At 41.9% G+C, this 15,395-nt stretch overlaps 2 protein-coding genes across 2 annotated transcripts; both read left to right on the top strand.

Annotated features, from left to right (window-relative positions):
• The first annotated feature begins 2,130 nt into the window (after positions 1–2,130).
• Positions 2,131–6,014, top strand: tpi1b (triosephosphate isomerase 1b). Its single transcript, XM_040117626.1, has 7 exons — positions 2,131–2,339; positions 4,538–4,661; positions 4,898–4,982; positions 5,141–5,273; positions 5,421–5,506; positions 5,607–5,694; positions 5,783–6,014. Exons 1-7 carry the CDS (start codon positions 2,231–2,233, stop codon positions 5,899–5,901), a joined length of 744 nt encoding a protein of 247 aa, XP_039973560.1. The 5' UTR covers positions 2,131–2,230; the 3' UTR covers positions 5,902–6,014.
• A 3,124-nt stretch (positions 6,015–9,138) lies between these two features.
• LOC120784116 (zinc finger and SCAN domain-containing protein 12-like) lies at positions 9,139–10,527 on the top strand. The gene is made up of 2 exons (XM_040117610.1): positions 9,139–9,470; positions 9,579–10,527. The coding sequence occupies exons 1-2, from the start codon at positions 9,299–9,301 to the stop codon at positions 10,238–10,240; spliced, it is 834 nt and encodes a 277-aa protein (XP_039973544.1). The 5' UTR covers positions 9,139–9,298; the 3' UTR covers positions 10,241–10,527.
• The last annotated feature ends 4,868 nt before the right edge of the window (positions 10,528–15,395 follow it).

Raw genomic sequence — 15,395 nt, 5'->3', positions numbered from 1 at the left:
CCTAACCCACCATCCACCACCGTGGCATTACTAGTACTCTAAATACGTATCTTATTGTTATGGTGTTACGATGTGTGCGTGTGTGTCGCTAAAGAATAGCCGAAAAGAACAAACATGCGAACGAAACAAAAATCAAATGTTTATTGTGACGAACATAAACTCTGAACTTCTTTAAAATTCAACTTTATCCGCGTAGAACAACAGCTGTTCTCAACGCGCAGTGCATGCAGGGTATGCAAAAAACCGGGCGGAATATCCACCAATCAGAGGGCTCCATACTCGGCCTGACAGCACAGATTGGGGCAGGGCTTACGTCGTCTCGGCCGAACAGACAACCCCAGCCACAGATCATTGTCGTTCTGCATCTAATCGATTTTAAATAGTGATGCCCTGATAAACGTGTCGAAATAGTAGTTTTTTTGTAGTTACCATTGCAAGTAAAGAAATTAATTTAAGTTTACAAGCCAAAATATTTAGATTATAGATATGAAAACTGAAATTCTACTTGTGTTTTTTGATACAATGACTGTGGCTGTGATTCATTAATTAATTCCCTTCAGGATCAGTTAATAACGAATGATTACATATTGCCATTTAAGTACACAACATATCCATTCTTTTCATTCATATATTTGTTGCAGGATGTGGTTTCTTGCAGTTGCAATTAATCAACTAATCATACAAGAAATGTTGCTTTTTTTTTTTTCATTATGGACAAATCTGATGGTTTGTTTCTCAATTAATTGATTAGTTAATAAAACATCAAAAAACTGTGATAAATGCCCGTCTTACTATCCCACTGCGCCAGGCGACTCCAACCTGCTCCAGCCAGCATAAGTTGCCACGATGTGTCCTTTAATAGGCACCAAGCATTTGGACAGGTGATCATAAAGGCTAAACATTTCACCATGTTATAATAATGTCTTTTACTATTGCAGTATTGTGTATGTTTATTTTTAGTGTTTTTGTTTACATGTATGTATAACTTCACTTGCATTAGATTAATATCAATTAGATCATCCTAATTCACATTTTCTCTATGATATTCTGCAGCCAAATTTGTGCTTGTTTATAATAAAATGTACAATATTTTAATGCTACGACTACGCATGTGGTTGGATTTACTTAGTTTTTATTTCCAACTTAAAGCAGCTGAATATAAAACAAAACACATCGTATTCATCCTAAAACTTGTAAGAAGGAGTTTATGGGGTTTATCTTCACTGTTCATTTTTTTTTCACAATCATTTCTGTTTCAACTTTCACGGATAGAACATGTCTGGATTAGCAATTTTGGGTAATCCAGACACTTATACAGTACTGTGCAAAAGTTTAAGTCACTTTATATATTTGGATTGTTATCCATCGTACCCTCAGGGAGGCGTTAAAGATGATCCAAAAGATACAGCCAGACTCATTAAGAACTATCTTCAGTGAGAACGAGGAGTCCTGCAAAAGGTGGTCTGTCCCCCAGAGAGCCCTGATCTCAGAAGACACTGTAACAGCCTGAATCCACAGAGGAATTGTGGCAAGTTCTCCAAGATGCTTGGAGCAACCGACCTGCCAACTAGCTTGAAAGACTGTGTGCAAGTGTATCGAGGAGAACTGGTGCTGTTTCAAAGGCAAATCATGATTTGATTTAGTTTTTTTCTACTTACTGCACTTTGTATCAAGTTAATCTATAGAAAAAAAAATATTTGTGCCATTATTTACTTATTATTTTCTTTAAGGGCCTGAAACCTTTGCACAGTACTGCATATAAGTGGGCCAGGTGCTCTGGGTCATCATTCAGTCTAAAATCCAAGGTTTTACATATATTTTGTTCATGAAGCTAAGGCTACTCTGATGGCGTGATGATATGTGCGGATACGAACAGGAGCCCGAGTGGTCTATAAATGTAAATATTTTGTTTTTCAATGGCACCAGATGAGACCCACAGTACTTTTTTTTTTTTTTTTTTTTTTGCCTCGGGGCCCCGCTGTAACAGTTGCACCTGAATGCAGCATGACATTTTGCTCTTCCCCTTCCTCAAATGGGGAGATGCGTTTGCGGGCGTGCCGCCACAAACCAATGGAGCCGAGTGAGAGGAGGGGTTAAATTTTCCATGTTCATAAATACCCCTGACTGCTCTCTCACTTTCGCTCTCTTGCCCCAGACGAAGTGGACTCTGCTGTATTGTCGGCACCGTGTTTAATTCCTAGCAAACAACCTCCGAAAAAAACCCGCAAACATGACCAGGAAATTCTTCGTTGGCGGAAACTGGAAGATGAACGGCGACAAGAAAAGCCTCGGGGAACTCATCCACACCATGAACGCAGCCAAGGTGGACCCCAATGTCGGTATGTGGAGTTAGACAACCGTTACACCGAATCTCCCTTTGCGCGTTTAACATTTTAGCCCCTCGTCTTCAGATTATCAGTGTCATACTTTGAGTTGCTTTAGCCACTTGTCATTTCCTCCCTTTTCTGTCACGACCCCGATTTTCCATCCACAGTCAAAACGTCTCGGTCATTCAATAAATCAACGACACAGTTACCGTCATCATTTTATGCCCTGGTATAGTTCCGATCACCGTGAGCTCCGCCTCCCCCCCGATCGTTGTTTTTCTTTCAGCCGAGCTCACACAAAGCCACGGGCAGACAGAAATGTATGAACACAGATGAGGGATTCTCGGGTGAGATTTGCTGTAATGTCGGTGGTGGGTGTGCGTTTGCAGCAGCACGTAGTCCAGCAGCCAGCCCCGCGACTGCTGTGACGAGTGCAGGGTGCATTCAAGTGAGCCCGGACGCTCCTCTTGCATCTGCACACCGAGGACACAGTAGCCTATCGTGAGCTTCTCTGCGAATTATTTATTTATTTATTATTAAATTTAACTCGTTGTTAAACGTCCCCGAACGGTCACGGAGGTGTTAAACACAGATGTTCAATCTCGTCTACCATTTATCCAACGCGGCCTGAATGCAGCAGTAGACATTTGCCCCGTTGCTGTCTGCTTCCTGAAAACCGGACACAAACTGCACACGAGATATTGCTGCTGCTTCGTTTTCGTGGCATGATATTCTGAAGGCAGGCAGGCAGGCAGGGGGACGCTGAATGTGTCTAGGCCAGTTTTCCGCTGTCATCAGGCCAGTCGTCTTCCCCCTGCAAATTGTCGTTACGCAACTGGGATGTTGTGAGTGCCTGTCGCAGGCCCGATCCGCACAGGGGCGACCTGTCTCTCTGTTCAGCCTAGCCTTGGACCTTGCTCCATTAATGAATCCGCCCCCTCACAGTGCCCGACTGAGACCAAAGCATGCTTTTTCCCACCGACATCTCCCCTGAACTTTAACGTCAGAGTTCAGCTGTTTGCTCCCCAGACTGATTTTCTAGGCACGAAGGCTTTTTAAACTCTTTTATTTGACCTTTTGAACTCCAGCTCATGACATTCCCTTGACTTCTGCAGAATGCAGCCATGTAAGGGCGACCTTTGGGAGGCTGAACTCAGACCTTTTAATGCAGAGGGGTCTGAGTGTGGCCGCGGAGAAATGACCTTTCCCCAGCCAATGATAACGAGAGGTGTTTTAATATAGACTCCCGTAACCCCAAAGATATAGTTACATTGTGAATGTCAGTGTCTTCACCTTACTGTACTCTGCACGACTCATGCAGACTGTACTGCTGTTGACTTTGGTAAAATCATGTTTACACATGGGGGCAAACAGTTTGTTTCTATACATTGCAATATGTACCAGATCTAAAAAGTTGCGAGTTTCTTAATATAATTTGTCAGTTGGGCGGTCGCATAAATAAACAAGTATATTGAAATATTGTTGTGAGTACAAATCTTTTGCTTGTGTTTTTTATTTTAGTGATGCTGCATCAAGCTGATGTGACGAAACCTTTTTAAAAGCATCTGAAAACACTAATAACTCAAGATTTAATTATTGCACATTGATGTAAATTGTTGTCCATTTAAGACCTGTCAGTCAATTTGAGATGGATGGCAGTTTCCGGTCCCGCGTTTTGAACTTTGGTCACGGTCGAAACTTGTATTCAGTTGGATTATCGATTCTGAATTTGGGTCTTCAATCTCCATGGTGTTTGATGCCGTGGGGAAAAAAAATTGCATACGTAGGCTTGTATTTGGCATCAGTTCAGGCTAGTTTTCCAGTGCTTATCCAGGTTGTTCCTTAACTGATTGGGCCAGTTTTAAAGCACGCAGTTTGTCTTTAAGCGAGTCCTGGACTCCTCAACTCAGCCCTTGGGATCTTATTCAGCAGCTGAAAATGCTGTCTCATATTTATGGAAATAAGCCAAACAAAAATAAAATTTAAGAACATGCCTGGTATACACAGAATTATGGATATTGTGACATAGTCTAGATGCTGTTTGTGACTTTGGTTACATTTTCCTTTACGTTACACTACTGTGAATTGATACAATTATTTGAAATGAAGAATGAATAAGAACTGAATACGTACTGTTTAGCTAGAAGCTCGTCAAAAATTTCTTTCATAAAATGTAACCTAAGCTTTGTTTTGTTCTTCTGTGTTAATAGAGGTGGTGTGCGGCGCTCCGTCAATCTACCTGGACTTTGCCAGGTCCAAGCTGGATGCCAAGTTCGGCGTGGCTGCTCAGAACTGCTACAAAGTTCCCAAGGGTGCCTTCACTGGGGAGATCAGGTACGCCACTTATCCATCAGAGGAAAATATCGAAGGTTTGATAGTGAAAAAATAAAGCTGGATACATGAAAAAACATCTTTATTATACAGATAGCTGAAATGCAGAAAAGTGGCTTCATGGTTACTTGTAAAATCCTCTGGGTTACTTGGTCAGATCACAAATACAAAATCATGTGTTTTTAGATGGAGCAGATTTGATTATTTTTGGCTCAATGTATGAGTATTCTTTGTTTCAGCCCTGCGATGATCAAGGACTGTGGTGTGCACTGGGTGATCCTGGGACACTCTGAGAGGCGCCACGTCTTTGGCGAGAGCGATGAGGTAATTCTGGATGATTTTATCTAGTATATTCAGTTTGCACCAGCTTTATCATTGTCTGTACCGACACTGAGCGCTAAATGGTAGGAGTTACTTCTTTTTACATGAGTAAGATTGACACAAAAAGAAAAAAACCATCTTTGCATCCTATGTTGTGTTAGCTCATCGGTCAGAAGACAGCCCACGCTCTGGAGAACGGTCTCGGTGTGATCGCCTGCATTGGCGAGAAGCTTGACGAGAGAGAGGGCGGCATCACAGAGAAGGTCGTCTTTGGTCAGACCAAGGTCATCGCAGGTACACGACTCCTGACAATCCAAACGTAGAGCTTTACTTGCACAGGAGAGAGTCTAAATGTTGTAACACACAGTTTTTTGCAAGCTCGTGTGTGCCGGAAAAGTTGAGAAATACGAATTCAAGTCTTATCACACGTCTCTTTCACAGACAATGTAAAGGACTGGAGCAAGGTCGTGCTTGCTTATGAGCCTGTGTGGGCCATTGGCACCGGCAAGACTGCCTCCCCACAGCAGGTAAATATTAGAAACCACTGCATATTTCCTGATTTCATGATTACTACAGTCTCTTACCATAGCTCATTGTAATATGTCTGTTTCCTGTGTGACATCTCAGGCTCAGGAGGTTCATGACAAACTGAGGGGGTGGCTGAAGACCCATGTATCTGAGGCTGTTGCCAGCTCTGTGAGGATCATCTACGGAGGTCAGTCAGCGTGGCGAGATGAAAATAACCATATTCTCATTTTGATTTCCCACGTCCATCTCTTCTCACGAGTCTATCCCCTACTCAGGTTCTGTGACTGGTGCTACCTGTAAAGAGCTTGCCTCCCAGAAGGACGTCGACGGTTTCCTCGTGGGTGGAGCCTCCCTCAAGCCAGAGTTTATCGAGATCATCAACGCCAAGGCATAAAAACCCAGGCAGCAGCAAAAGTGACCATGTCCAGATCAGAGGCCAGCTCCATTCAGATGATCCAGTTCCATTATCCCTCCCTCTCAGCATCTCCCCTTCTTATCCCAAGTATTTTGTGTAAAGATGTCATTACCTCCTTTTCCTTTATCTTTTTTGGGTATGTTTTGTCATGAAGAAGAGGGACAGGTTGACACATGCACTGTACTGCACTGAAAAGAGTTAAGTCCACTGAGAAAAGCCTGCGTGCATACTAACTTCCACACCAAGTGCTCAAGCTGTAAAGACTTGACCGTTCCACCTTGAGGTGGGCGAGCAGTCCACGCCTTTTACTTGAAAAGTTTACCAGCTTTTTTGTGTAAACAGTGTCACAGCTCTTGTCAATCAGATTTATTTGTCTTTTTAATATTGGTGTCTCTGTTGTGTAATTATGATGTTCTGTGACTTACCTCCCTGTAGCGATCCATGATGCGCTCTCTCTCATTGGCTGTTTCACCAAGAGGGAGGTGTTCATTACATGTTAATCATGCGCTGGGTTTAAGGGTGGGATGGCTGTAAGGAAACATTATAATAAACAGTTTCAAGACTGTTTCAGTGTGTTGTCTCTTGTTTTTCTTTTGCCCCAAAGACATCTATTCAATGGCTTTCACCTGAAACCCATACATACAGTATTCCTCACATTTTATAGACTACATGCTGGTTTCTTAACCTGCTCTTCAGACTGCTCAGTGTTCATTCACACACACGACAGTAATCCCAGGGGTATTCTCAGGACGGCGCAGAGAGAGTATTTCATTACAAGAGCGAACTCCTGTTAAGACAGTGCCATGCTGAGAAGAATTTCAATGCTATTTTTATCCTGGCGCTAAACCATAAGCAGACACGAAGCAGTCAGAGATTCATGTTTAAGGGGAAAATTGTAGCTTTGCCAATTATACACATACCTATACAGACAGCAATGTCTATTAAACTGTAAAATAAAACCCTAAGCACACTGAGAATTTTTAGTCACCACATCATGTGCCTTATTCCAACTTCATGTCTCTTATGGCTAAATGCAGTGCAAAAAGTGCTCTCAGTTCAATTTCTTAACAGTTCTCACTCCCAGATACACATAACACATTCACTTCACTGGACTCACTTTGTGTGAGCTCGGCTGAGCCAGGAAGCAACGTCTTTATGTACTGAGTAAATACAAAAATTCAAGTGTTTTGAATTGGCTATGAGACCACATGAAGTGTAAATGGGTGTGAGGTGTCTATACTATACTGTGTTTGGATGCTTTAGGTTTGTCTCTCTGTGTTGAATTGTTTAACCTTACTTTATACAGGGTAGGTTGTTTAGTATACACAATCTTTTTCAGCAACACCCTGTTGACAGTTTCAGTAGAATAACAGAAAAAAAAAGGGACAGTAACAGGCTTAGTCACTAATAAAACAGAACAACAGAAAATAAACCAGATGCAGGCAGGTTGGGACCAATTACTGTGAATGGACCTGAAGCTACAGACAGGTATACAGTAAGTGGTTTGATTTTTAGGTGACATTGCAGATTATTCCATGAGACAAGTGCACTAACAGCAAAAAAAAAAAAAAGCCTTTCTCATTTGGATTCCTGAAGCATCAACCAGTGCCTGGAGCAGCAGGTTAGTTCAGCCCAGGCTGAGGTCAAATTTCATTTCGGATTTCCTTCACAATCTGCAGTTCTGTCCTTTGCAAACACTCTTTATTATTATTATTATCATTTTAACCAAATATTTAAATTGTCCGTGTCTTTGTCTTCTTTCTATTCTCACCGTGTTGAAACAACCGCAGGACTGATCACAATGCTGCATGTACTGTATGTACATACGGTGGACAAAATAACAAAAATACCTGTAATTCAATACAATAGTAACGGAACAGTAGTTATCTTGTGTGTGTTGTTTTAATGTTTATGCTATTTGCTGATAACGCTGTCATGTTTTGTTATGTTTCTGTTAATATTTGAAAAAAATAATAAAACAAGTGGGTATATAAGCTTTATGTTCATATGTATATGGTAACAGCATTAATCAGGTATGGTACAGATTCCAGTGTTTTCAGGCAGGGCCGGATTAACCTGCTATAGGGTTGATTCCTATTGACCCTCCTTACCACTCACATTCTCCCAGTGTATTTTGTAACTAACCAGTACTCCTGCAGAGGAATTTTATCCTGCCCCTGGTTTGCTGCATGTTTGTGGTTATTGGACTAAACCTGAATGTCGTTGGGAATAAACACGATGGCATCATTTCAACTGAAATATTAAGTTTTAAAACTAGACTTTAACACCGGGCCTCTATACAGTAAAAGACAAGGGCTCAAGAGTGGATTTTAAAAATGCAGGAGTCACCCTTAGGCTCTCACCATTTCAGTTTTTAATTGTGCTTCTCATGGCGCATATTGCCAAACAAATTTATAATTGATAAAATGATCACAAACCTACCGCCATCCAGACAACGTGGGGACTCTGGGGCCCCCAGAGAGTCCCTGGTAAATTGCCCCTTTGTCCAGCTGGTAATCCAGCGTTGATTTCACGTGATTTAGTCTTGTAAGATGGGATCCCAGTCGAAATTTGCATTACGCCTCAGTACCAAACCAAAATTTTGCTCAGTGGTTAAGGTTAGATTGGTTGGCAAGTATAGTAAAATATTAAGAAGCTGTGCAACTTTTCATGTGGGGAACCTCATTCAACAGCCATTTAATTGTGGAATCAACAAATACTGTGTTGATCGATTGCACTGCATAATGCACTCAGTGGCCAATTTATTAGGCACAGCTTTACAAGCTAATCAAATCAAGTTCAACAGTCCTGCCGTAAGATTTGTCTCTACGAAGCTCATAATGCTCAGTTTTCGTTGTGTGTGAATGTGTAAATTCAATGATATGTTTATCGCTGAGGTCATAGTTAAAGGTGGTGTTGCACTGGACTGCAGTATATTGAGGTGTTCCGAATTTTTTGTCTTTCCCATTTACATTACAGAGGGGGGCAGAATATTAGAAACACCTCCGGATATAATGCAGTCTGGTAAAACAACATCACTTACTATGACATCAATGCTAAAATATATAATTGGATTTACCAGAGCAGTTGTTTTGGATTACATCAGACTGTACAGGTGTACCTAATGAAGTGCAGGCCTTTCATAAGGCGTTCCCTTTATTTTGTCCACCTCCCTCTCCAGCATGGATACACTGGACACTGGAGAGGAGGGGTCTCGCCTTTGCCCCCCGGTCCAGTAGGGGGCGGTAGTGCCTCACTTTGCAACACTTTAATGTGGCTCAGTCTCATGTCCGTGTTTACAAGCGAAGCGTGACGTTCAGGGACTCGCAAGAATAGGTGTCCAAACGCACCTAAAAGCGATTCGTTTCCTCCAAAAATGTCCAAAATGCTATCACTGAAAGCTTTTTTCAACGAGAGACTGACGGCAGCAGCCGAGGAGATATTTGAAGCTGTGGAAAAGACAATAGCCGAGTACAAAGAGGAGATTTCTCGTTCAAAAGATTTAGAAATCAGTCGTCTCAGGATGCAGCTGAAACTCCTCAAGTCAGGTCGGTTTGAGCGGAATCTCGTTGCGACCGAACCCCGTGTACTTTCCGATTCGTTTTTTTAATTAAAATGCACGATTGTGATTTCGCTCTCTTGTCTCTTTTCCTCAGACCCCCGGGCAGATAGATGTCTTGGAGCCCAGCTGCAGCAGCACATCCATCATCACCACCATCCTCCTCCTCCTCCTCCTCCTCCTCATCAGCAGCGGCACCATCAGTCAGCCCCTGCAGTGGAAGCTCCCGAGTCCCAGCACTGTGAGGAGGACGGGGGCAGCAGCATGGAGCCGGAGCATCCAGAGCCCTCGCAGGTCAAGAAGGAGCAGCAGAGGAGCCACAGGGATTTCTGGATGGGTCAGGACGCCGAGCAACTCGAAAGCCTTGAGTCCGACATCAAAGACTTCATCTCATCTCCGTCCGGTCTTAAAACTGGTCTGCAGGACCTCACCTTGCCCTTCCATCCCTACCACAACAACAACAACAACAGCAGCGAGGAGAGCAAAGAAAAACCCTACAGCTGCTCCGTGTGCGAAAAGCGCTTCAGTAACTGTTCCCACCTCGCGGCCCATATCAGGACGCACACGGGGGAGAGGCCATACAGATGCGAAATATGCAGAAAGACTTTTATCACGACGAGCGCTCTGAACAGACACCAGACCATCCACACCGAGGGGAAACACTTTGTGTGTAATTATTGTGGGAAATCCTTTAAATGGATGGAGTCTCTTGGCAGACACATGAGAAGTGTTCACAAGAGGGAAAATATGCCTGTATGACACTCAAAACCCCTCCTAGCCAGTAAATCAGATATGTTGTTAATATATATTGGCCGTCCATGACTTAATTGTATAGCGCCCAATAGGTGCAAACAAAGAACGCAGTGTCTGTTTTCTATGTTTAGTTGTGAATTATGTCGATACATTTGCTTGGACCTCACGAAGCCTTGTGTACATAAACACTAGTCGCAATAAATTATGTGCAAATAAATTGTATGGGTACACTCACTTTTAAAAAAAAGATATGGTAAATTTATTCTTCCAGAATAAAGTATTAATACTCTAAAGATTTGTTTAATGTATTCTGCTTTCTGCAGCAAGAACATCAGGGAAGGGAAGTTGCACTGTACTCCAGTAGGTGGCAGTAACAGCATTTCACTAAAATGTCTCCTCATTCTACGGTTTTTGGCAGTGTCCAGACCCTTCGGTCCAGTGGACTGAGTTTGTACTTCTTTCCTGGGAGCTGCAGTATTCTCCGCTAGTAGGCTTCTCACAGTCAAAACATTAAGGATACGAAGGCGGTACGGTCCCCTCATGCAGTATATTTCCTTCATCTGAATAGTGCAAGAATGGTATAACCTCCAGGTTAAATGGAAGGCCAGCTTACACGCAAGGGAGATATTCAAGAGACAATCACAGACCATTTAAAATTAAAATTTTAATTTAGAATTAAATATTTAAATGGAATGGGAATTTTTCTCCCAATCTGTCCCATGTGAAAAGAGTTTATTTTCTATCTACTGTAAGCAAGGAAATAACTGAATAGAAGTAACCTGCCTTTTACCTTTTTATTTACCCTGAAGTTGCATTTTGTTTGGAAAATTAATTTTACTTCACATTGCCTGACAGTATCATATATATTTTCCGTACCAGCTTGTTCCAACGCTTCATCAAAGTCATGTGATTTCTACACTGAAATATTAAAATCCAAAACTCAATGTTTATCAAATGGAAATACTCTAGTTGTCCGGCGCATTATTTTAAACCCGTTTCCATAAAAATTCAGCTTGACATAGTCGGCGTCTTTGGAGAGTTTGAGATCACCACTAGAATTTTAAATAAAGTTAGGTGGGTATGAACCACAGTTAGCATCACAGACTGAGTTTGTGAGAGTGGCTGAAAGGACCACAGCAGATTGACTGTAGTTTACACAGCATAGACAAAGGGACTAGGGACCTGGGACTAGAAGACATTTTGACATGTCTTAGTAGGAAAAGCAAAGGTGTGAATAATAAAAGTAAGGATGGCTGAATTCCGTTGAGCTGCTTCAGTTTCAAGGTCCTGGTGTTGTGCGTGCTGGCTCACTGTCACTGCCATGGCTTACTGGGACACTTGAATACAGTGGAGCCATCATTAATACTAAAATACTAAAATATGAGTAACACCTGGAATTTTCAGCAAGTCAAAATATTTGCTTTGAAAGAGGACTATTACTATAGTATACAATCATATTTTAGACAACAGTGTGTTTCCAACTTCATGGATACAACCTGGGAAAGCCCTCTTCTTGTGTCAACGTGGAAATTTGCCCCATGTGAAGTCCATCAAGAAATGGTTTTCCAAGTTTGGTGTAGAAGAACTGGACAGAGCCCTGATCTAAACCCCATCCACCACCAGCCAGGTCTTACCGGCCAACATCAATGGCCAACCTCAGTCATGCTCTTGTTTTTAAACGGGAGCAAGTCGCTGCAGCCCGATTCCAAAATCTTGTGGAAAGCCCTGAAATGACAAGAGCTATGAGACTTTCGACAAACAAATGGGTCCACGTGTCCACACACCTTTGCCCATATAGTGTATTTGGCAAAGACACACACTCAGTCCTTCTTCCTCCCCAGGGTGGAATTCAACAGGGCCTCCCCCATCTGCTCTTTCTATTTGCCGTCATTAGGACGTCATTAGTTATAATCAGGGGTGAAACTGGGATTTGCAGTGCAGGGAGCTGTGAGTGTAGAGTGTGGATAGAGTTGAATGTTTTGTGTTAAAAATAGTATATATAAATCACCAGGGAGCACATTTTGAGTTGCACTAATAGCATTTAATTGAGTTCCTGATAACTGCTGTGGTAGGTGTCTGGAGCTTGCCCTTCACTCTCGTCTCATAATGTTGTAGAACATCTTGTTGAACTTGGATTATTATTTCAGGCCACACTCACTCACCGGAGAGAGATTTTCCGAGAGCACTCGTGTACATGCTGGTGCTCTGTGCAGTAAACCACTTACGACAAGTGTGCAGAGTAGACAATTAAAAATGATGACACAATATCTCTTTTGAAAGTGAAAATGTGGATTAAAATAGAGCCGAATTATGTGCTGGGGCTCAGCTCGAAATCGCGTGTGTAAACTGAAGTACAGGAGGGGTGCTCTAGCCAGATGAGTCTAAACTTGAATATACGGTACAAAGAAGGTTAGTAGAGAGAGGACGTTATACAACCCACTCTGTACCCTCTCTGTAGTTTAGATTTTTCAGAACGTTTCCAAATCTCCAAAACAGCAATGTGCTTCTCATTAACTCAGTAGCCAAAGGGCTCCCTCACTCTTTTTTCCCACAGTGGCAGAAGTACACAGTGTTTCAGGTATCTGTGGAAACAGAAATTACATTTTTATTTATTTATTTATTGCTGGTAAATATACTGGCATTATTTGAAAAAAAGCATAGAAGGTGTGAATTTTTGGTTTATTTCGTCATTTTGTTTGGCATGTCACATTTTCCAATCAAGAATATTGTTCTACACAAATTATAATTAACATTTTTCTGGGTAAATCCATTTTTTCTACATTTGATCATCATTATTCCAACACACCTAGGACTAGTAACAACATGTCTGTGTGACTGATTGATTTTATTCTTCTTCTGTCTTTCATAATAATATTAAGGATCTTGAACCCTGAGCGCTTGACAGTATATGAATAAAACAGTGCTCATTTAGACCTACTGTGAATGAATTTATTGATCAGAAATATTGATACAGATACTATGACCGCTTCTCTAACTGTAGTCATCACCTCCTTGTGTCAAACAGTTGCTGCGTGAAGGTAATTGGGCGGCCTGGATCCTCATAGACCGGTTCTTTTCACCCCACGCAACCACCGCTTTCCATTTTATTAATCAAATCATGGCCTGTTTTTAAATGTTGGATACCAGGTAATATAATGTAACTGGAGTTGAGAGTGAGACCTCTCCATTTTCAGTCCTCTCTGGACCAGTTTTAATCATATTCCTGGTTGCTGAGATGGTGCGGATGCTGGCAAACTGGGGGAAGCAAGATGCACCTACGCTGGCGTGTAGTGCACGGAGGCAAAAAGCTCGGGTCTCGCTCTTGCTGTGGTCACCCACATGTTGTCTACAACCACTTAAAGATGCTCAGCAATGCCTCAAGATGATCCTCTGGGATCCTCTTCTCCAGGCTGGAATGGAGTGAGCTAGAGGTCAGAAGAGATTGATTGTCTGGGTGAGGGGAGATGAAAAAGGCAACAGACTCTGTTCTCAGCCAGCACTTGCGCCACTCTACAGATTGTCAGTTGCTGCTGGGGGCTTGGAGGGCACTCCTGCAAATGAATGAGAGATTGGAGGATTTGCTCAAGCAGAAGTTTCATTGACCAGGGTAATTATCCCTTCAGGCAGGTTTCAGCATCACTATCGAAATATTCTAATTCAACACCATTAATGGCATTGGAAAAGCAGTCTGTATCAAATTAACTGAGATCCAATATAAGACTGCAACAGTAAAACTGGAGATGACGGTCTGATGTCCCAATACGATTCTAGCAGCTACTGTGTCAGCAGGACATAAGACAAGCAGAGCAGCAGCCACGGGGACACTGGACAAGCGCAACATAGGGTTAGTTGGTGCTCACAGGGCAAATTTTATGAAGTATGATGGCTCCACAGGGTCGAGAAAGATGGCCGTGGAGTAGCAAAGTGCGTTAAAACTGTGTCACAGGCAAAACAGAGCTCGAATCAAAAGGAAAAGTGTAGAAAGGAAGATATTTTGCTGGAGGGAGCAATGGGACTGGGACTAAGCCAAATTAGTCACCGCTCTGTGTTCAAACTCAAACATAAGACTCATGACAGTGCAGCTTGACATAGTCTGCAGTACCATTTGGAAGTTAACGCATCACATTTGAACTTTTTGCCTGACAGTCTTTATGAATGCATTCTTCTAATAATGGCACAGGGGAAAGGTTTGAAGTTTCAAACTACTAATGTTATTATTTTTATTTTTAATTTATTTGGAATAACTTGTGTGAGCACACAAGATTTTTATATGCCCTGTCCTGCTACACACCCAACCCCTTATACAATTATCAGCCGCCGTCAAGGGCACACAACTATCACTAGACGCACAGTATGCGTTTACTTCTTTGAGTGTTGAAGCCGAGGAATTCATTTCATATGGGGAACATGTTAGAGTCTATTAGACTTGCATGACTTTTCCGCCGGTGTAATTAAATAATTGAAATCCTTACAATGCAGGTAAAAACTGGCCCTGATTAGATGACAGTGCGACTTTAATCATCATATAATAAAAAAGGGTGTTGATCTGTGGCCTTGTTTGTTCAAGCTACTGAAATTGTTATCACATGTGGGACCTAAAATGCTGGCAAATTGTTCTTTGTAGTATTTTTTAGTCTTGCTGCTGCCAGATTGGGGGCCTGTTATTAATGACGGTGCAGATGATTTCATAAACCACAGAGATATACTTAAAAAGCCCTTGTGATTTCAATGTTACCTGACACTGTGCATTAATCTGATGCACTAAACCATTCATATCTGGTACTCGAAAGTAGGTCAATATGAAAGAACAAGAATTATTTCCAAATATTTGCCCTAGATTTGAAAACAACAGCTGCTAATAATAAACTTTATTTTGCATTCAAAACATCCAAAGTTGAAAAAAAAAAAAGCTCTAGGGCTCTAGTAATAATACCAGGCCCATATGAAATGCTGTGTTCATAATAAAGTCTTTCATCTTTCATCCGCCCTGAGAAAGGACTCATGAAGTACTAAGAATATCACCTAGATGTGATGTCACCAGAGGGGAAATCAGATTTGTCCTTCTGGAAGATACTTTACATTACGTTGACATACCTATTCAAGGTGACTTTTAATGACATCCAACCTACATATCAACTCACAAGCATGACTTATACGGTAT

This window comes from Xiphias gladius, chromosome 22, assembly GCF_016859285.1.
Source record: "Xiphias gladius isolate SHS-SW01 ecotype Sanya breed wild chromosome 22, ASM1685928v1, whole genome shotgun sequence".
Classification (NCBI taxonomy): Eukaryota; Metazoa; Chordata; class Actinopteri; order Istiophoriformes; family Xiphiidae; genus Xiphias; species Xiphias gladius.
Note: the sequence above shows the minus strand (reverse complement) of the source record. Positions and strands in the feature narration are given on the sequence as shown.

What these genes read in the sequence shown, in the direction of transcription:
- tpi1b (XM_040117626.1), top strand. Translation starts at nt 2,231, where the DNA reads ATGACCAGGAAATTCTTCGTTGGCGGAAACTGGAAGATGAACGGCGAC. An exon ending in GCCTTCACTGGGGAGATCAG is followed by an intron (nt 4,662 to 4,897) that starts GTACGCCACTTA and finishes TCTTTGTTTCAG; the next exon opens with CCCTGCGATGATCAAGGACT. An exon ending in TCTTTGGCGAGAGCGATGAG is followed by an intron (nt 4,983 to 5,140) that starts GTAATTCTGGAT and finishes ATGTTGTGTTAG; the next exon opens with CTCATCGGTCAGAAGACAGC.
- LOC120784116 (XM_040117610.1), top strand. Translation starts at nt 9,299, where the DNA reads ATGTCCAAAATGCTATCACTGAAAGCTTTTTTCAACGAGAGACTGACG. An exon ending in GCTGAAACTCCTCAAGTCAG is followed by an intron (nt 9,471 to 9,578) that starts GTCGGTTTGAGC and finishes TCTTTTCCTCAG; the next exon opens with ACCCCCGGGCAGATAGATGT.